The sequence below is a fragment of the Malaya genurostris genome, chromosome 3, assembly GCF_030247185.1.
Source record: "Malaya genurostris strain Urasoe2022 chromosome 3, Malgen_1.1, whole genome shotgun sequence".
In the NCBI taxonomy this organism is placed as follows: Eukaryota; Metazoa; Arthropoda; class Insecta; order Diptera; family Culicidae; genus Malaya; species Malaya genurostris.
Window position 1 is genome coordinate 69,570,379 of NC_080572.1, and position 23,391 is coordinate 69,593,769.

The 23,391-nt window shown below is 37.5% G+C and overlaps 1 protein-coding gene across 4 annotated transcripts in view; it reads left to right on the forward strand.

Moving 5' to 3' along the window:
• The window catches only part of LOC131437791 (uncharacterized), a 123,788-nt gene extending 112,253 nt beyond the window's left edge, over positions 1–11,535 (forward strand). Inside the window, exons 19-21 of one of the 4 annotated variants that reach the window (XM_058607368.1) lie at positions 36–165; positions 234–360; positions 6,116–9,862. In XM_058607368.1, coding sequence (XP_058463351.1) covers positions 36–165; positions 234–360; positions 6,116–6,130 — 272 coding nt within the window. In that variant the 3' untranslated portion in view covers positions 6,131–9,862. The other 3 variants (XM_058607367.1, XM_058607366.1, XM_058607369.1) reach the window with 3 other exon arrangements.
• Positions 11,536–23,391: the final 11,856 nt, after the last annotated feature.

The following is a 23,391-nucleotide window of genomic DNA, read 5'->3' on the forward strand; positions in this document are numbered from 1 at the left end:
CTTCACCTAGAGCTAACCATTTCGTTTGTCACTAGAAGAAAAGACTCTTTCGGATCTGGAGCGATTGGCGAGGCGCGAGAAAGTTTACTGCATGACCCAACTGAATCAAAACGGCTCCCACCTCAAACAAACAGCTAGTTTCGGTCGCACCAAATCTTCCAAACTGTAAGTAAGGCTCAACTGCACCCGAACACGATCTGCCGAATTCCACAAACACTTTCCATTCGTTGCAGATTCAATTTTCTGTCGCGACGAAACTCAGAGAATCACTTGTTTCGTGGATCGTCGAGAGACAGCGGTGACGATGTTCCTACTTCGCATTCGGACTCGAGCCGGATGAACTCGCCTCGAAAGGAAAATGTAAGTTTACTTCTGCCAGAACCGTCTTTTTTTTCTTTCCTTGTCCAAAACAATTTCAATGTCAGGGGTTCAGGTTTTACAAGCCAGTGGTTCGGAAATCCAAGATGGTGACTTCCGGTTCATTTATATTGCTTAAAAATATTTACCATATGGGTATTTTTGAAACGGAATTGATAAGTAGATGACGGAAAACGATGTTTAAGGTGTTTCGGAAATTTTAATGTTTGTGGTTACTTTCAAATATTAGATTGAGACTTCCAGATGTTCAATAAAATATTGAAAGCATACAATATAATTATCATAATATAAAATTATTATAACTGTTCAGACGTCTACTTGTTATGGGCATTTCGAAAATATAGTACAATATTCAAACAATAATGATAAGCAGGAAACACCGTTGTCAGAAGCATAACATCATTATAAATGATATATAATCATAGAGTAATGATCGTCAAAGACTACCGATGCAACTGAACTCACCATTTTGGTTTTTGAAGCGCTTTTAAACATATCATTCAGACTGTAATGTCCGATGATAATAAATAAATAAAAAAATAAATAAAAAATAATAATTTCCCAGTACATACTCATCCAACCAGTCCCGTAAATACCCATATTGTAAATATTTTTAAGCAATATCAATGAACCGGAAGTCGCCATCTTGGATTTCCGAACCACCTTAAACATCGTTTTCCGTCAACTACTCATCAATCCCGTTCTGAAAATACCCACATTGCAAGTGTTTTTAATGAATATCGATAAACCGGAATATGCCATCTTAAATTTCCTAACCACCTTAAACATCGTTTTCCGTCATCTACTCATCAATCCCGTTCTGAAAATACCCACATTGCAAGTGTTTTTAATGAATATCGATAAACCGCAAGTCACCATCTTGGATTTCCGAACCACCGAACCGAACCAAATATCGTTTTCCGTCATCTACTCATCAATCTCTTTCCGAAAATACCCATATTGTAAGGGTTTTTAAGGAATATCGATAAACCAGAAGTCGCCATCTTGGATTTTGAACCGACCTCAAACATAATTTTCTTGCACCCACTCATCACATCCGTTCCGAAAATGGCCATGTGACTGGGGGTTTCCTCATTCATTACACAACACTTTTTTTACGAGGTAAATTCCAAATAACGTGAACTTTTTTTACGAACTACCTCCATTTACGAACCCCCGTTTAGTTCGTAAATGGAGGATTCGGTGTATTGGATAAGCCAAATGAATGAGAAACTCATAGAAAAGATTTTTTTGAAAAGATACGCTCAGAGACATTACCCGAACCTGCGTTCTTATGCAATCCGTGCATACGGGTTACCATTTCGCCACCCTAAGCTGTGATAGACACGACTCTACCACACGACTGGGTCTGATAAGCGTGCATAGAACATGGTCTAAATCCTAGCTGCCTCACGACCGATATCATATATCCAAACATCTTCTCTGTTCATCAGACAGCAAACACTAGTCTTCTCGCTCTATACCTATTCTTCTGCTCAAGAACTGCGTAGGAGAGTATTTTTATAATCACTTGCTGCCTTCTCTACTGTGCGCTAGTCGCTGCGTGGTTATCGTCAGCCATAAATCCTATGAAGGCTACCCGAAGCAGATTAGTACGGGAAAAAAGTAAAACTTTATTCAATTCAATTGAAACCGAATGTGAAACACACTGACTATTTTCTCTCTACTGCAGTAAACTTCACACTCTGACACACATAACGTTCGGTGACGTACCGAACGGGCAGCATTCAGTTCTGCCTTCTCTTCAAAACAAAGCTCAGTTTCACCACCGTCAGTTGATCTCTTGAAGGAACCAAATATCTCTTTCAATAGTGTGAGAGCGGCCTTCAAATGAGGTTCATGTAAACATTCGAATTGGTTCAAGATAATAGATGAAAGACAAAACATATAGCTGAAATATCAATTACAGAATACACATAAATTAATAGGTTCATCCTTCAGTTCAATGTTGCAAATATTCTTCGTGTAACTAATTCATTCACCGATCCTGTCTTCGTAAATGCCCGTCTCGAACAATGTTAAACTATTCACTGCACGAAAGAGGAAAGGGTGAAAATGAATGAGCAATAATCGTAGAGAACCCGAATATACTAATACATTCTTCGCTGCTGGTATACATCGTGCATGTTCGTTTTATACATTCGTTTGTAATTCGTTCATTTACTATACTCTTCGAATTGGTTCGAATAGCGTCACTGCGATGATCGTTGGTTTTCATTCTTCGCGAAGAATTCTTCATCTACTAAATTCATCGCATCTCGTGAGGTAGCATCAATGGTAGAGTGCTGAGATATGGTTCATTACCTACACATAAGACTATGGTAATAATGCAGGGGGAAACGTCTTAATTTGTTTGTTTCAACTACAGCACGAACAATCATCGCGAATTAGGTTTTGACGATGATCGCTGCATGAATATTCGTTCCATTTTCGCGTTAAGTCATTTGGGGGTATATTCACACCTGAATATACGGACAAGTCCGAATATCAGAGCGATTATTGAACAAAGGCGAAGGAAAACGAACGATGATCATTGACGTTCGTTGCATTTTTGGTATTCGAGCAACATTGCTCCAGTTTTCATTTTTAATACTTTACTTCATTTATAGTTCTATTCATTTGAAATTGCTCACTACCAACAGCGAAGACAATGAAGCAGCTAGACGTAGGCACTTGAAACTGAGCAAGCAAAACCTCAAACGACGAGTTACGATTATTCAACTGAAGATGAATTCTGAGAGCTTCACTTGAAAATGGCAGCAAAAGTCAAATAAATTATCGTATCGATATGCTGACGGTCAGTGGCCATAAATTTCCTGTTCATCTGATTTTATTCTATTGAAAATGAAATTTTACCACACTGCATCAAACCGTAATTGTTTTTAACGATTTATTCATTTTTAGTTTGTTTGACGTAAAGTCGCCATAACAAAGTTCAGTTTTTGCAATGACTGAGTGGAAACATATATTGGAGAAGCCAAATTAATGAGACACTCACAGAAAAGATGAGTCGACTTAACTGAAGTTAATAAATCGACTTGAACCCGAGGTAAAAAAAAAACTTAGCCAATAATAGAGCCACTGCCACTTAGCCACTGAGTTCCTGCTTCCATGTCGTTGAACGCCACATCTTCAGGGAATTTCTCTTTTCAGATTTTTTTTTTCATTTCAATTATAAATGGAACGAGGTTGGGGCAAAGATAAACTCGTTGGAAATCGAATCCAGGAGGGGTTGCGTGAAAAGCATCGACTATCCCATACTCGTACCCTTTTTCCTACTTTCAATGATCATATTTAAAATTATTTATTCCACGCAAAGCAGCTAAAAGTTGAATAATTCTTATAGCTCTCTTATGAACATTTATAGCCCTTAGATGGGCTGATTTGTAGAATTTTCTCCATCGTTCAGTGTTGGTGAATGCCGAAAATTTCACAGAAGCTGCTATATTGCTATCTATATTGTATACAACATTTTCAATCCGGTAGAAGATGCTACAAGAACTCGAGTCTCTCAATGCATGAACCGCGAGAGAATTTTTCTACATTCCTTTGCTCCACTTCATACTCTGAGTATTTCTCGGCCCTTAAAAAAAATTGCAGTCTGATAATGATCGCCGCTGTGTGGAATTTACCAAGAGAGAATCGCAAGTTGACAATTATCGCAGAAAATCGAATCGATGATTCAACTTGATGATTCTCATACTAGGTTGCAGTATTTCAAAACCCTTGTGTGGAGCATTCACATACATTTTCATAGACACAACTTATACAAAGATTATATGCACATAGTTAGAATAAGCGGCAATAGTAAAATGATTCTATCGCAATTGTCAACTGCCTGTAAAGAATCGGATCACGAAACGAGAATAAGTGAACGTTTGTTGCTTCAGAGAAGATCCCCACAGCGGCGTGCCAACCTTTGATTCTCAGAAATATCATCGAGAGAAATTCGCTCTCGCACTGGTGTCGATTCTATGTTAAATGTGCCATGCCGGGTTTTTGTTGTTGCGATGATTTTCAACTCTCTTTAATGGCACTGATTCAATCGCTGAAAAGTTGCCAGCGAACATTCTTTGATACGATAAAAGCCATCTTTGCCATCGTTGATCACATTTTGGTGTTTTTCGCTCCAATGCAAACGACCAGTAGCTGAATGCTGATGTAAGTACCCTTGTTTGCAACAAAACGAACTAACATTCCTTCCCCTTTTCAGCAGCACAACTTTTGGCCGTGTCCGGCCAATGTGATACAAATTTTATCTGTTTTTACCTCATTGGTGGCCGGCATCATGAAAAGTTTTGAGCGAACGGGTTTGTCCAGTAAAAATAATTTTCTTCTCCCAAGCATCAATTTATTTTGGTTTATTGTGCATTTTCACTCATTCGGTCAATCACGAAATGCAACTGCGTATGGTCTACTACAGCTAAGGCTACAGCCGACAAGAAAACCTTTGACGCACGGTGACGCTTAAGGAATAGGGCACAAGAAGAACGTATCCCTGATTATTTAGAGATTTGTATCTTGCCTTGGCTTTTCATCATCATTCTTATGATAAGAAAAAGAATCAGGATACGAAAAGGACTTTTGTAGTGGGTAATGTGCGAAGACTGCATAAAACAAAAAGAAACAAATCGTTCTGCATCTCCGGAAGAATGATGAACGATTTTGTGGTACCAACATGATGTTGAGATTTTACAAATGCTTCCCCGTTCTACATTATCGGAAAATGCAGAACGATTTGCATTATTTTAAGTCGAGGATCAATTCGGCACCCAGTGGGGAATATCAAACAATCTACCAAAACTAAACTCCTTTGACTATAGTTTCTTACCTTTTTGAGTGGGAAACGGTGGAATATCCTTCAATTTTAGCTCACCATAAACAGATTTAATGCCGTCAGGAGAGCCATAAACCCGGATACGTAGCTGTGTCAATGCTGAGACTGTAATGATACTTAGGAACATGTAATAGATTTTTTTTGACATTTTTAAATTTAAATTTGGTTAAAATACTTTTGGCTGAGTTCAGTGGCATACCGAGGAAATTTGGCGCCCGGGACAAAATAGAAGATTTGCGGCCCCCATTGTTGGTTTAGTCGGCAGAAAAAATAAAGCTGAACTCCATCTCCGGTAAGCTGACTTGGGCGAGCAAAAAAAAAGTCCCAAGTATTACTTTACCGTCCCCCTAAAATTGTTACGCCCGGGGCGAATGCCCCCTGCAAAGCTTTTCAAAATGGACGCTTGTAAGGGTAATTTTATTTACTGGTATTTTTTTGGCAACACTGTATTTGACAGATCACGCCTGAATTGTCAAACTTGTTTAGTTTGGTCTATAATTTAACCGTGAATAGTTATTTAATCTATAATTTAATCATGAATGGACACTGGCAAAGTTGGAGGGAGATCCACTTTTTTATCGAAAAAATGTGTTTAGAGACGAAGTTTATTACTGGTTGAGTGGATACGTCAACAAGTAAAATTGCCGAATTTGGAGTCAAAACCAGGGATTATGAACCGGTGGCATTATTCGTTAATCACCTGCCGATACGTTGGAGAGAGTGTGTCTAAATTGGACCTTGAGTATGGGTCATCTAAAGCAGAGTCACGGCCAACATTTGCATGAAGTCATCTTCAAACATTAAACATTATACTATATTCTATCGATTCCAATAAAGATTTCATCAATTTTCTCAAATTTTGTATGTTTTTTTGAATAGGTGAGATCGGGTTGAAAATGACCACGCGCAATAATTCGAACACTAAATGTCACATTCTATCGGCTGAGCCCTCTATACGTTGGCCCAGGCATTAACTACAGTAATGCCTAGCCTTAGTAGTCGATGAGTGCGAAAGTGTTGATTTTTTCGTCAAAAGTAAGTTTTTGTTGTTTCAGAATAATCGGAAATATTAATATATTTATTTTTCTATAATTAAGATGCGCTGAATCGAATGGTTCTAGTGGTTTTATGATAAAATATTTTTTGTTTATGTTATGACTTCGCAAAACCGATACGAAGCGGTCGGGCAAAAATCGACTAGAGGGCTGAGTCGTAAATTTATTGTTGTTTTTTACGAAAACTCGCTAATTCTATGAAGCTCAACACTATTTTTGAGTATGTACCAACAAAAAAAAAATCCAGAAATCCTCAAATTACGGGAATAATCTCTGATCACAAATACGAGATTACTGACGTCGTTTGGGTGTTTTTAGACATTCGGCATCGAGAGCACACAAGATGAGCGACAGGCCCGTACCCAGGATTTCGTTTCGGGAGGGGCCCACAAACAAGAAATAACGCATCTAACTAAAGATTCTTTATGTGTATAGTTCTAGGTTTGCCTTTAGTATCTTTTAATTTTTTTTTGAGAGTAAGTGCAAGTGATTAGCCATTTAAATTAATACTCACATATTTTTGATTGAACAATGAGACTTTGAAGCAAGAGGCTCTATGTGTCAAAGGGAAGGGTTCGATTTTTTACATATCCTTTATCATATAGCCCCATAGTTCGAATTCGACTTCTGGTTTTGGAAAAACTGAGTGAAGAGTATTAAAACCTTCAATTTCAAGGGTGTGCTCTTATAAGTGCGACGCAAAAAGGATCAAATATTTTGAAACTATTTGGCAAGCTCTTCTAGTTTGCAAAACTTATTGATTATTTGTCGAACAGAGGAACAAGCCGAGTTTTACAAATTTATATGAAGTGCCTTATATCCTCACATGATCCTATTTAATTTCATCTTCCGGTCAACTTCCGGGTCTAGATGCCAAACCTGCAGATTTGTTTGTTAATCAGCAAATTTTTAAAATACGCTGTAGACATGTTTTAGTTGCCAACTTTTCTGTAGATTTTTGATAATCACTTTTTTCGTAGACGTTCGTAAAAATTTACAGACTTTTGATATTGCCGCGGTCTTTTATTTTTGTTCGCTAAACAAATTCCGTGCATAATTCTTTATAGAAAACTTAAAGTTTGCAGATATTTTTTCGAGTTTACAGATTTTTCAACCCTTCAAGAATATATATGAAATTTTTACCTTACATCTCTGGTTTTGATGTACAGGGTGATGAGTATTAAAAATTGAAATTCGTCATTGGGAGTGACGATGCAACAACAGAAAAATCTTCTTAGTAGCGGTCAAAAACTCCAAAACGAAATTCACATAAATTTCTCAGAGACGACTAGGATGATTTGCACAAATGTAAGAATGGATTCAAATGAAAGGTTTTGTGGTTTCATAGACTTCTATGCTGTTTAAACCGAATCCGGCTTCCGGTTTCGGAACAGGTTCCGGACGCAGCGGTCAGAACTCAAAAATGAAGCACACACTATGCTCTTGTGCATTGTCTCGAAAACCGATTTTGAATCGCTCCAATAATACACACTTATACCTGCTGTAGGTGGTGTTTTTCTTTTTTCGAGGTAGTCCATGAAAAATATACTGTGACAGACCCAAAGAACCGACTTTATAACCATTCCGCCCAATTTCAGTCTATTGTCGGTTAATCATTCTGTTCTCTGGCGTATAATAATGGATCCGGGCTTCGGCAACAATAACCAACCGACACCAATTTGCATCAGCATAAGCGAACACGCTTCTGAAGTGTGCTAGCGTTCCTCTTTTTAATTTTGAGTATGCAAGTGCGGCGTCCAGCAGTAGAACATCTTTTTCATTCGCGGATTCTTGCTGAAACTATTATACGTTTGCTTAGTACTAATCCTTATGGCACTTTCTGGTCATCCATTTCCTTTAATTTTGACATTGATTTTTGTAATCACAATGCAAGGCCTGCCACTACGGATTTCTCTCTCGAAACCACTATTTCACGGTGTAGTCCTGCACTAGCTCCGTAATATTTATTCAACTTGTGCCTCCCAAAAAAATTGAATAACGAAAATCTTTTTGCCTTTCTCATGTAGACATAGTATGTAGTTACTGTGAAAACCGACTTTTGAACCGAGACTCACTAACAATTCGAATAAGTTCGTCGAGATAATCCAAACTAAAACTTTTAAACAAACTTAAATTTAGTTGAAGGGCCCTGTGGCCAGCTATGACGTTCCAGAATTTTTTTTGGCTCCGACTTCCGCTTCCGAAATTACAAGGTTATTAGCGTTAAAAATGAGTATATGTGAACTAACTTTTCTCGGAGATGGCGAAACCGATGTTCACAAACTTATTATCAAATGAAAGGGCTTAAGATCCAACAGAATAGTTCTGAATTTGATTTAGATCTGTCTTTCGGGTCTGAAAATACAGAGTGATAAGCACAAAAAATTCGATTGCAAAACTAAGCAGGCTATTTGAAACTATTCTAATTAGCAGATCTTGTTAGTTGATGGCCAGTAAACTCATTTCTGTTCCCGATTCCGGAAATAGTGATTAAAAATCCCAAAGAGGAAATTACTTCCGACTTCCGGTTTCGAAATTATACAACTTTTCCAATATGTAGATCTTATAAGTTGATGGCCAAACTAAATGGTTTTTGCTATTCCGGTTCTCAGATTCCGGTTCCAGAAAAACCGGAAGTAGTGGTCAAATGAATGTACAAATAGTATGTATCAAAACAACTGATGAAAATGTCTGATTTCGGGAAGGGCCAGGGCCCCTTGGGCCCTCCCTCTGGGTACGTGCTTGATAAGCGATGATTCTGAACCGTCGAATGATTGGATGCGCTTGGATTATGCGCTCAAGCAATAGTATTTTTACACAAGTGAATTGCTTCCCTGAGCCACACAGCGAATCAGATTATGAGTGAAATGTTTTCAATTGATTTTAATTTTGGTAGCTTTAGAACAGTATATAACATTCTGAGTGAAAATATTATTTTTCACAATGTTTTCTGAGGAAAGACCAAAATTGGCCAGTTTTGCTTGTTCAGTTTCAAGTGCTAAGTAGTCTACCTGCTTCATTGTCTTCACTGTTGGTAGTGAGCAAGTTAGTTTGAATAGGCATGGACATCAACTCGATAACCTAAAAACCATCTCCGGTCAGAATCATAAATAGAGGGTGGCGGTTCTCATTTGAGTTCTCGGTTATCACCTGCAAGTTTGAAACAATTATTTTTCGACTGTTTGAAATATATTGAGATGTGTTCCAAAGTATTAAAAATTAAAACTGAAAAAGGGAACAATCAATTTATGTTTATTTTGTAATTGATCTTTCAGTTGCCTTTCATCTATTATCTTGAACCAATTTGAATGTTAACATGAAACTTATTAAAGAGCCGCTCTCTCATTCAATTGTAATAAAAAATTTTATTTCAAGATACCAACTGACGGTGGTTGTTAAACTGAGCTTCAATTGGAAGAGAAGCGCTGAAGCGAACACCTTGTATTCGATTTTATCACAATTAGGTGATTGAAAGTCGAGTAATCCGCAAAATAACATGACTTTTGATACAAGAGCCCTATTCGTTGAAAAAAGGATGGAGAACACTCAACTGATGTAATTTTCTTCCTTCCCTCAGGACAAATCATTAGACCGACGATTTTGGAAACAGCTCAGCAGAAGACGACGCGCTAGTTTGCATGAGCTTACAGCTAGCGAAACGTAGATTTCAAGTGTTAGGTTAGTAAAATAGATCTCGGCTTTCCCGAAAACGTAAAACGTAACAGACTACCGGTTGTTTGTAATCTACTTTATCGACACGCTTCGGTCTACTAAAGTTCGAATCAGACGATCTGTCTAGCTTTATCTCTAAATGTATAGTAACCCAAATCGAATTAGTTTGTTCTTAGATAGCATGATATGGATCGAGGAAGTTGTTCCAATTTATCCTCTTTGTTCCCGTACGTCCTCGGAGTGGTGTTTTATGCATAGTAGTTAATCAAAATAACGACGAAAAACAAAAAAACAAAGTCAATGGAATCAAAGCGGAGAACAGATTGTCTTATGGACTGGATTTATGCATCTATTGATAGTCAACAATGAAGTAACGTTAAACAAGTTCTGGTTTTTGGATAGGTACATAAAATACAATAATTAGAATTTAACACAAAAACATGCAAAAGGAAAGCACGGAGTGCATGCTAGGTGAGAGCAACAATTAAGCGAATCAATTCGTGATACTAGGGAATAAAGCATCTTTTACCTTTTACATAGGGCCGCCAGCAGTAATTGAAAGCTAACTGTAAAATTTTGAAAATACTGTAGTTTAGGAGCTAATAGTTTTCTGTGTATATATTTTTAAAGTTGATTTTACGAACACAAATGGTTACCAATGCAAGAAAATCAAAAGGAATCGGCACTCTAACGTGAAAATGAACTTGCAATTAACACATGCTGGAAAAGATTGAAAAGAGTGCATTTGGGGTAAGTTTTAGCGATATTTTGCAGAAATTTGACTGTATTCAGTAGCAAGCCGAGCATGGATCTTTCAGCAGAATAGGTCAATTTGAAGCCACACACAATGTATCCCGTCCCTAAAGTTTTTTAATCGATACCTTTAAAAAAAGTGATGACCACACAAACATAGCCAAAGTAACTCAGCTACATTTGCAGCGTCCAACATTGTTTACATATTTCCGTGAATCTAGTTTAGCACAATTTATTTTATAAGATTTTTCACAGATGTTTTTAAATCTTTTGAGTGACGTGTAATGTTTCAAAACCTGTATGTTGTTACCAGATAACTGAAACGCCAAACAGCAGCTTTACCAAACAGGGGAACGATTGTATCAAAATTCTCCATGAAGTCACGAAGAAGTTGAAAAAGAGAGTTAGGATTTACGATTTTATAACTACACTCAAGTTTCAAGAAAATCACTCATTAAAAAAATCCAGATTTCAACAATTTTAACAACTATTACCAATCGGACTTTCATCTATTCATGATACGATACGAACATAGAGAAATAGATTAGCCAATCTTGAATAAAAGTCTTTATCATTCCGCAGATTTCAAGTATCACTTAAGATATAAGAAGTAATATAGAAGACTTAGAGCAAAAGTATTCAATACTACACAGGCATAGACTTTTGAAGCAAATGAGACGCGTTTTGCCTTACGAATCCGTTATTCTACATATTCAAACATTAACACGAATACACAAACAATAGCAACAGCAATCGATGCAACAACCATGTCAAAAGCTGAAGGAAAATAAATCACTAAATTTCAGTCTCATTAGTAAATTGGTGTTTTTCTCTCTCCTCCACGTGAAGCAATCCGTGTTTTTCGTTTTGTTTGCTCGAGATGTTCTTATCTAAGCTATCTTTTAATCTGATCTCGGGTTCATTCTGTTTGTTGTTGGCTTTGGTGTAAGGTTCGTCGTTCATGACAACGCACCCTGACCGTAAGTTTGGACTTGCCATGTACGATGACTACGAGTATAGAGTACTAGCTGAATTACCCGGCGTTGCTCGAAAATGTTTCGCGAAGGCAAAGTCGCAAAAAAATTCTAGAAATACTTCTGCCTATAGAAATACTCAGATCGTAGCGAAACACCTTTTGTGTCCATGTAACGCGTAATCGCTCAAGATTGTAATAATGATTATTTGATAACGAAAGGCTGTTTATTATCATTTGTTTATTTGTTTATTTGTTTATTTTTTTTTTGTTTATTTGTTTATTTGTTTATTTGTTTATTTGTTTATTTGTTTATTTGTTCATTTGTTTATTTGTTTATTTGTTTCTTTGTTTATTTGTTTATTTGTTTATTTGTTTATTTGTTTATTTGTTTATTTGTTTATTTGTTTATTTGTTTATTTGTTTATTTGTTTATTTGTTTATTTGTTTATTTGTTTATTTGTTTATTTGTTTATTTGTTTAATTGTTTATTTGTTTATTTGTTTATTTGTTTATTTGTTTATTTGTTTATTTGTTTATTTGTTTATTTGTTTATTTGTTTATTTGTTTATTTGTTTATTTGTTTATTTGTTTATTTGTTTATTTGTTTATTTGTTTATTTGTTTATTTGTTTATTTGTTTATTTGTTTATTTGTTTATTTGTTTATTTGTTTATTTGTTTATTTGTTTATTTGTTTATTTGTTTATTTGTTTATTTGTTTATTTGTTTATTTGTTTATTTGTTTATTTGTTTATTTGTTTATTTGTTTATTTGTTTATTTGTTTATTTGTTTATTTGTTTATTTGTTTATTTGTTTATTTGTTTATTTGTTTATTTGTTTATTTGTTTATTTGTTTATTTGTTTATTTGTTAATTGGTTCATTTGTTTATTTGTTTATTTGTTTATTTGTTTATTTGTTTATTTGTTTATTTGTTTATTTGTTTATTTGTTTATTTGTTTATTTGTTTATTTGTTTATTTGTTTATTTGTTTATTTGTTTATTTGTTTATTTGTTTATTTGTTTATTTGTTTATTTGTTTATTTGTTTATTTGTTTATTTGTTTATTTGTTTATTTGTTTATTTGTTTATTTGTTTATTTGTTTATTTGTTTATTTGTTTATTTGTTTATTTGTTTATTTGTTTATTTGTTTATTTGTTTATTTGTTTATTTGTTTATTTGTTTATTTGTTTATTTGTTTATTTGTTTATTTGTTTATTTGTTTATTTGTTTATTTGTTTATTTGTTTATTTGTTTATTTGTTTATTTGTTTATTTGTTTATTTGTTTATTTGTTTATTTGTTTATTTGTTTATTTGTTTATTTGTTTATTTGTTTATTTGTTTATTTGTTTATTTGTTTATTTGTTTATTTGTTTATTTGTTTATTTGTTTATTTGTTTATTTGTTTATTTGTTTATTTGTTTATTTGTTTATTTGTTTATTTGTTTATTTGTTTATTTGTTTATTTGTTTATTTGTTTATTTGTTTATTTGTTTATTTGTTTATTTGTATATTTGTTTATTTGCTTATTTGTTTATTTGTTTATTTGTTTATTTACTCGGTGAACGACCGCAACTAGGTTAAAACCGGATATGAATAAACGATATTATAATAATAATTTATTTGTTTATTTGTTTATTTGAATCAGGGAAAAACCCACTGGAGCTGAGCATCACCAAATTTTAGCTCTCCCTCAAGCAGGCATAATACCTCTCATCTTTTGTGCCAACAGATTATAGTTATCCAAATGATACCTTTGCTATTTATAATAAGTACTTATAATAGATTGAATTGAATTGACTGATGTTTGAACGTGTCAATCAGAGCACGTCAACCAGCTTGATGAGTGCATGTCAATGATTATTGTTGTCGATACTATTTAAAATCTCTACATATCGGTATTTTGGAATGGGTTCGACGAGAAGGTTTCAAACATTAATGTTTCATGTAAATGTTTTATTTTTGTAACGAAGACAACGTATATGTAGATGTTCAAATGTTATGTTTTTGGCTATTTTCAAACCAAATATAGCGACGTTCTGTGTTGTCAGGACTCGAAACTGATGTTTCAAGCTATTTCATAAATCATTATTGGTATTGTATTATATACCTTCCTTTATTGTTAACTAAAAGGTGATTTTTTTGAGGTTAGGATTTTCATGCATTAGTATTTGCTCAGATTTTTTGAGGTTATGATTTTCATGCATTATTATTTGCTCAGTATGCTCTGACATTTCATCATGAAGCCGAACGATCTGCCACAACGTCGAATTTTCAGTGAATGGGCCCTAGAAAAGTTGGCAGAAAATCCGCTTTTTTATCGACAAATTTTGTTCAGCGATGAGGCTCATTTCTGGTTGAATGGCTACGTAAATAAGCAAAATTGCCGCATTTGAAGTGAAGAGCAACCAGAAGCCGTTCAAGAACTGCCCATGCATCCCGAAAAATGTACTGTTTGGTGTGGTTTGTACGCTGGTGGAATCATTGGACCGTATTTTTTCAAAGATGCTGTTGGACGCAACGTTACAGTGAATGGCGATCGCTATCGTTCGATGCTAACAAACTTTTTGTTGCCAAAAATGGAAGAACTGAACTTGGTTGACATGTGGTTTCAACAAGATGGCGCTACATGCCACACAGCTCGCGATTCTATGGCCATTTTGAGGGAAAACTTCGGAGAACAATTCATCTCAAGAAATGGACCGGTAAGTTGGCCACCAAGATCATGCGATTTGACGCCTTTAGACTATTTTTTGTGGGGCTACGTCAAGTCTAAAGTCTACAGAAATAAGCCAGTAACTATTCCAGCTTTGGAAGACAACATTTCCGAAGAAATTCGGGCTATTCCGGCCGAAATGCTCGAAAAAGTTGCCCAAAATTGGACTTTCCGAATGGACCACCTAAGACGCAGCCGCGGTCAACATTTAAATGAAATTATCTTCAAAAAGTAAATGTCATGTACCAATCTAACGTTTAAAATAAAGAACCGATGAGATTTTGCAAATTTTATGCGTTTTATTGTTTAAAAAAGTTCTCAAGCTCTTAAAAAATCACCCGTTACAATGCTAAAAATAATCTGATTCTAGTTTTTTCCTGAGATTATTCTGAGCGCCACACGGTGGTGATTCCGGGAACTTTTTGATCAAGATAGTAAATTCTGCGAAGTAGATCCGTAGGGATGGCAGAAATGCGTAGATAAGAATCAGCGTTAGAAATTTTCACATTATCTCACATTATCAATCTGTTGTGGACTTATTCAACGTTACCCAATAACATGCATTAAACATAGCAAATAACTCATTGGTCGCGAGCGTTGTGCACATAAATCTCTATTTACGAACGAAAGCGGAGATTCACATTTATAGCAATATTCAATCGCATTTTGTTTTGACTATCATTATAAGTACTTTTTGAATGCACTTGACGATGATGTATAATTAACTAAAGGTTCTTACTTCCTGAAATCCTAATATTCACTTTAGAATCCTAGATAGTGGTTCATAATTATTGACAGATTTAAATCCGTTGATGTGAGTTTGAAAATTGCATTTTTAATGTCATCAAGATCGGTCGTGTCTCGTACACAACCCTGTTATTTTTTCTTGATATCAGAGTTTTCCGAAGCCTTGTAATGTGTTATGTTGTCTGTATTAAATACAACATCTACTGTGTCTATAGTTTCGTAAATTTGTTCGTTTTTATTGGGCTTTTCTATCCTATTGAGTTTGACATTATGCTTATTGGTTCGTCTTTCTCATATATCTTTACAACCGACTCAGCTCGACGAGCTGAGCAAATGTCTGTGTGTGTGTGTGTGTGTGTGTGTGTGTGTGTGTGTGTGTGTGTGAGTGTGTGTGGCAAATAATGGCACTCAATTTTCTCAGACGTGACAGAACCGATTTTCACAAATTTAGATTCAAATGAAAGGTCTTAAGGCCCCATACAAAGTTACTGAGTTTCATTTGAATCCGACTTCCGGTTCCAGAAATACCAAAAAAAAAGGAAAAAAAGTCACACACGTTTCTCAGAGATGGTTGTACCGATACTGTGCAATTTCATCCTAATCCGAATTTCGGTTCCAATAGAGTGTCAAAGCATTCACATCGTCATTCAAAATAACGCTGCAAAACTAGTACGCGACGGTACGTACGGCTTTGCTCCGCACATTGCCACATTAAAATTTATATTTTTCAGGTGGCAAAAAGGTACATTTCTAATTCTTTTATTCAATTTGTATCTACTTTTTTTTTCAAATAAAATTTTTATTAGGCTCATTTGCTTTAGCTTAACGTGGCCGATTGTCTTGTTGTTAGGGAGAGAGAAAGGGGTGCCGTATTACGGGGCGGCATACTCCCCTAGAGTTAGTAAGGGGGCATAGGGAGGGTGGGATCTACACAGTATTGAATTGAAATTTGAATACATCATTGGTTTGTGGCATACATCTTTTAGACACATTTTGCGTTCGATGAATCTTCATGTTTTTCAGCTTGTAGCAATAAAGAGATTATTCTGGATTGGGATGCTTTGTTGGTGTGATGTTTTTGGGTAGCTTCCAGCAACTCAGTCAGTTCAAGGCAGGTGCATGCTCCGAAGCATCGTTTACACAGGCCATACTTCCAGCAACGTAAACAAGAGTGCGGTAGAGCTGTAGACGAGAAAGAGATAGGGAGAGCACTAAATTTGAGCATTGATAGATTTTAAGAAATTGTAGATGAAAGTCATATAAGAAAGATTTCGAGTTGCCAAGACGTCGCGGACTGGTACGAAGGGTGGTATACCTCGGGCCCGAAGGGAACCTATGAGTTGGGACCTGGCATCACAATACTCGACACATGTCCAAACAACGTGCTCGATGTCATGATAACCCTCACCGCAAACGCAGACACCACTCTCGGCAAGCCCCACACGACGGAGATGCGCGCTGAACATATAATGATTAGACATAAGCCTTGACATTACACGAATAAAGTCTCGGCTCGCGTCTAACCCCCGGAACCAAGCTTTCGTCGATACCTGTGGGATTATTGAGTGCATTCATCGTCTCAGAGTTCCACTATTCCATGTATTTTGCCAGCTGGCTAGAGTTCTCTGACGACAGCAACTGAAAAATTCATTGAAGCAGATTGGTCTTTCATAGATATTACCTTCTAGTGCGCCCACCTTGGCTAACGAGTCCGCCCTCTCATTGCCTCTTATGGAACAATGTTAGGGGACCCAAGCCAAGGTAATCTGGTATGATTTTGCAGATAAAGCACTCAACTGTTCCCGTATTTTCCCCAGGAAATACGGTGAGTGCTTTCCAGGCTTCACTGAACGGAGAGCCTCAATGGAACTGAGACTGTCCGATACAATGAAGTAGTGATCTGTGGGCAGTGTGTCAATGATCTCAAGGGTATACTGAATTGCAGCTAGTTCTGCGACGTAAACTGAAGCTGGATCACTGAGTTTATAGGAAGCGGTGAAATTTACATTGACTATACCGAAGCCAGTGGACCCGTCTAGATATGATTCGTCAGTGTAAAACATTTCATTACAGTCAACTTCTTTAAATTTATTATTAAAAATTTTTGGGATCTCTTGAGGGCGTTCAGGATCCGGAATTCCACGAATTTCTTCTTTCAATGATGTGTCGAAAAACACAGTAGAATTAGAAGTATCCACAAAATGAACACGATTGGGAACAAACGAAGAAGGATTTATATTCTGAGCCATGTAGTCAAAATACAAGGACATAAAACGGGTTTGAGAATTAAGCTCGACAAGCTTTTCAAAGTTTTCTATCACCATCGGATTCAAAATGTCGCATCGGATTAGCAGTCGATATGAGAGATCCCAGAATCTATTTTTCAACGGTAAGACGCCCGCCAGCACTTCAAGACTCATCGTATGAGTTGATTGTATGCAACCCAAGGCAATACGCAAACAACGATACTGAATTCTTTCCAGTTTAATGAAATGAATATTCGCAGCAGAGCGAAAACAGAAACATCCATATTCCATTACTGACAATATCGTCGTTTTGTACAACCTGATCAGGTCTCCTGGGTGAGAGCCCCACCAAGTTCCGGTTATTGTACGAAGGAAATTGATTCTCTGTAGGCATTTTCGTTTCAGATACCTAATGTGACATCCCCAGGTACCTTTGGAATCGAACCAGACCCCGAGATATTTAAATGTGAAGACCTGAGCTATGGTTTCACCCCTTAGTTGAAGCTGTAATTGGGCTGGTTCTCGCTTCCTTGAAAATACAACCATCTCAGTTTTCTCCGTAGAGAACTCGATACTCATTTTAAGAGCCCATGTTGACAAGTTGTCGATGGTATCTTGTAATAGTCCTTGGAGATCGGCGGCTTTGGGTCCTATAATAGACACAACGCTGTCGTCGGCAAGTTGTCTTAGCGTGCAGGATGTGTTGATACAGTCACAAATGTTGTTTACGTAAAAATGGTATAAAAGGGGGCTTAAGCATGAGTCCTGAGGAAGACCCATGTAGCTGAATCGTTTTGTCGACAAATCACCATTTGATGTCGAGGAAAACTGATGCCATTTGTTCTTTACGAGCAAATGCCATTTGAATTTCTGTTGAGAGCAACGCTAGACAATCGTTCGTTCCTTTGCCCCTGCGGAACCCAAATTGTGTACCTGAAAGCAATCCGTTTGTTTCGACCCAATTGTCTAGACGGAAGAGAATCATTTTCTCCAACAATTTCCGAATACAGGAAAGCATAGCAATCGGCCGATACGAATTGTGATCGGAGGCCGGTTTCCCAGGTTTTTGAATAGTAATAACTCTCACTTCTCTCCATTCGTGTGGGACAATATTGCCCTCGAGGAACTTGTTGAAAAAATTCAACAAGCGCCTTTTGGCAGAGTCGGGCAGATTTTTCAACAAGTTGAATTTAATTCTGTCTAACCCCGGGGCTCTATTGTTACACGACAAGAACGCAAGTGAGAACTCTACCATCGAAAACGGTGTTTCGTTTGTATTCAATGTCGCGACGCGGGATATCTTCTGTTCCGGAACAGAATCAGGACATACTTTCTTAGCAAAATCAAATATCCAGCGGTTAGAATATTCCTCGCCTTCGTTCGCGTGATTTCGATTACGCATGCGACGGGCCGTATTCCAAAGAGTGCTCATTGCTGTTTCTCTTGTTAATCCGTCAACAAACCTTCGCCAGTAACCGCGTTTCTTAGCATTAATCAGACTTTTCATTTGAAATTCTAACGCCGCGTATTTCCGATAATTATCCGGGGTTCCGTTCCTTCTGAACGAGATGAAGGCTGAAGCTTTTTTCGTTTTCAGCTCTGAGCACTCTTTGTCCCACCATGGGTTGGGAGAACGCATACTAGTTTGCGCGCTAGGTACTCGTTTCGTCTGAGCTTGAATTGCGATGTCAAGAATCAAGCCAGCCAAAAATGTATACTCTTCCTCCGGAGGAAGCTCCTGTGATGTTTCTAGTTTCTCATATATCGAGCTAGCGTAACATTTTCAATCAATGTTTCGTGTGAAATCGTACGATGGTCTTACACGGTTGGTGATAGAAACTATGATCGGCAAGTAATCGCTACCGTGAGGATCACAGATTACCTTCCACTTGCAATCTAACTGTAGCGAAGTCGAGCAAAGGGATAAATCCAGCGCACTTGGTTGTGCTGGCGGTCTAGGGTTCCGTGTCATTTCTCCCGTGTTTAGAATTGTCAAATTGAAGTTGTCACACAGATCTTGGATTAACGAAGAACGGTTATCATCATATAAGCAGCCCCATCCTGTACAATGCGAGTTAAAGTCCCCTAAAACCAGCCGCGGTGAAGGAAGAAGTTCTATGATGTCTGCAAGCCGACGATGCCCTATCGAGACTCTGGGAGAAATGTAGATAGAAGCTATACATGGATCTTTGCTTTTAATATTAATTTGGCAAAACTTCAATTCCCGGTGTCGAGGGGAGGTTAATACGATAAAATGAATAGCACTTTTTAATCCCTAAAAGTACCCCTTCATAAGAGTCTTCTCGGTCCAGGCGGATTATGTTGAAATTATGGAAGTCGAGGTTGATGTTAGAAGTAAGTAAAGTTTCACTCAAGGAGAATACATCGCTATTAACAGTTCGGCTGAAAAGTTCGTATCGTTTAATAGAAACACACATTTTTTTGCCAAAATTCGTTTTTATTATTCAACATAATTGCCATCAGAGGCGATACAGCGATTATAGCGATCTTCCAACTTTTCGATACCATTTTTGTAGTACGATTTGTCCTTCACCTCAAAATAGGCCTCAGTTTCAGCGATTACCTCTTCATTGCTTCTAAATTTTTTACCAGCGAGCATTCTCTTGAGGTCTGAGAACAGGAAAAAGTCACTGGGGGCCAAATCTGGAGAATACGGTGGATGAGGGAGCAATTCGAAGCCCAATTCGTTCAATTTCAGCATGGTTTTTCGTTGTTGTTTTTGATCGATTGTGAGCTCACGCGGCACCCATTTTGCACAAAGCTTTCTCATATCCAAATATTCGTGAATAATATGTCCAACACGTTCCTTTGATATCTTTAGGGTGTCAGCTATCTCGATCAACTTCACTTTACGGTCATTGAAAATCATTTTGTGGATTTTTTTCACGTTTTCATCGGTAACAGCCTCTTTTGGACGTCCACTGCTTTCATTGTCTTCGGTGCTCATATGACCAGTACGAAATTTTGCAAACCACTTACGAATTGTTGCTTCGCCCGGTGCAGAGTCTGGATAACACTCATCAAGCCATTTTTTGGTATCGGCGGCACTTTTTTTCATCAAAAAGTAGTGTTTCATCAACACACGAAATTCCTTTTTTTCCATTTTTTTCACAATAACAAAAGTAGCTTCGCTCAAAATACAATATCTCACAAACTAATAATCAGACAGCTGTCAAATTTATACACGTATCTTTTGAAAGTTGGTACTAACTGAAAATGGTATGGATTTAATTCTAGTGACGCCCTCTCATAGAAACGATACGAACTTTTCAGCCGATCTGTTATGAGTATGTATTAAGTGTTTGAAAGAATCAAGTTTTGGGATTCCACTGAAGCACAATGATCATATCTTCGATTCTCAGTGGTAAATTATCCATCAAAAGATACGATCGCTGCAAGGAGGGGCCATTATTCAGTCAACTGTTTTAAAAATGTCCTTACTGTTGGCAGTAGAGCAGTTAGGAAACTTTTTAGAGGATCGGTAATATTGAAGGCTGTTAATAATATGTCCACGATATCAGAAAATTTCAATAATCCAGCGTTTGTTGGATTTTCTGGTTGTGCTTCGGGGTCATTCGGGTTTTTTGATGCCCCAGGAAGTGCTGGGTACTCCTTATCATCCCTAAGTTTTTTGAACCCAGAAGGTGTTTGCTTCGATTTTGAGTCAGCACTTTTCGTTTCCGTTTGGTTCTTTTGTGACGAAGAGGACAGTCTGAGGCCTTGACGAGGAAGCTTGGGAGAAGCCAGATTTTGTCTTTTCCTGCTTCCTTCAACCTGTGTGTAGAAAGGTCCTTCGCCTGGGTCGTCAGAGGTATCCTCTTCAACTGGCAAGATTGCAAACTGGTTCTCCGGGGTCGATAGAATGGTTCTTATTAAGATTTCCGCATAAGAACGTTTGGAACGTTCTTTCACGGATCGCTTCAATTTCTCCGCACGCTGTATGTACGTAGGGCACAGCGGAAGATCATGAGGATTCTCCCCGCAGTAGCAACACTTTTCCACTGGTCTTCTGCAGAGATCGTCCTTATGGACCTCTCCGCATTTGCCGCATCGCAGTTTGTTGCAACAATAGGTTGCCGTATGACCTAGCTGTTTGCAGCTTGTACAATGCATTTCCCGCGGTACATACAGCCGAACAGGTAGACGAACTCCACTCACTACCAAATAATTTGGAAGTGCAGATCCGGCAAAAGTCACGCGAAATGAGTCCGATTGGTAAAATTTACCATCTATCGATTTGGAGTGCAATTGCTTGAACTCCAAAATTTTCACTGGTTGAAGGTCGGGGTTTTTGAAACGGCCTACTCCGTCCTTCATCAGATCTTCGATTGTCAGACTTTCGTCACGGACCACACCGTCGATCTCCACCACATGAGACGGGACGTACACGCGGTACTCCCTCGTGAACAACTCGCTGGTAGCAATCTCGTTTGCTTGCTTCAGGTCGGACACAACAACGCGTAACTTTTTTGGCGAAACCTTATCTATTGTTTTTATTGCCGAGTAGTATTTTGTCAGGTCCCGAGCAATATTTAAAACTCTGAGAGACTTTCATTTGGGCCGGAAGTCACGGACCCCCCGAGCCATCGTCTTGGTAAACTTTTTGGCGAGCAGGCAATATCTTAGAGGGAGATGGAGGCATCGGAGAGGGAGATGGCATCGGAGGGGGAGATGGTATCGGAGGGGTAGATGGTATCTCGGAAGCAAACTCAGCTTCTAAATGTTCCTCGTAAATGAACGAAGAACATTTAGAAGCTTCGCCCTCCTCCGAGACACCCCCACTGTTATCAATATTCATATTTAAAGTACGGAAATAAAGAAGTCTCCCGCACTTGAAATGAGAATGAAAGAAATAAAATGAAAAGAAAATATATGAATAGTAAAAGTAGAAAGAAAAAGTTTGAGAAAATACTTAACAGTATGTCACAGTAAGCTGTTAGGTGAGTTGCTCCTTCACTCCTTCGTTGTGTCTCAGCGTGACCTTGACTCAAGATTTGGCTGCTGCGATGCGGGTAGCAAACAATAGAAATAACTGCTGCCCGAGGATAGCACAATAGCGTCTACTGTCGATACCGATACGAAACCGTTGCACAGACAGAACTCACTTGCGGGGATGCTACTTTTTATCACTTTTATTTAATGCCTATACTACAGTCTCTGCTGTGATAGGCACCTTCGTCTTATCGATGTCGATTGTTAAAAAACGCGTGTGTTCACTTCGAACATTCGGTTACGAATGAATTTGTATCTACTTGTTAGTGATATTAAAAGATCATGATAAAGATGCTTTTCTATAAAATCACTGCAATCACTTGAAAAATTGACTAGTGAAAATTGGCCCAGAGGGCTAAGCGTTCTATATCATTCGACACAGCTAAAAAAGGCGGGTGGGTAATGTCAGAGATATAACTGGATGTCGTGAATACGAAAACAACTGACATGTTCCTTAACACTTCCGAATATCAATTGTATGAATTTTGCACGCATTCCCCTTTTTCACATTTTTCGCAAAAACAAAGAAAGCTTCACTTGATCTCGATTACTGTGAATTTCACACAGCGAAAAGTGCACAAATCTAAGCAAACTGTTCTTGATTTGCAGTAAACTGAGGATATTTCCCTACGATTTGCAAACAACAAATCCTAATAGTTCTTTAGAAAACTTTTAGAGCCATTAGAACGGCTGATATTGTGCAATGCTCTCCACCGTTGTTTTTTTCCCAAGGCTAATGACTGGCAGCTGTGACGTAATCGCTCTTGTCGAAAGCGAAACTAGCTGTGCAGACGACACAAAACACATCTGCTCGCAGTGGCGATTGAATCCAAACTGATTGAATTTTTGTTAAGAGATTTCCTTTTATGTGATTTCGTTTGTATCTTTTTCACTAATGGGCGGTCCTAACGGCTATAAAAATAGCCGCATATAGAATTTTAATGTCGATTATTTCATTTCGGATTTGCATAATTTATT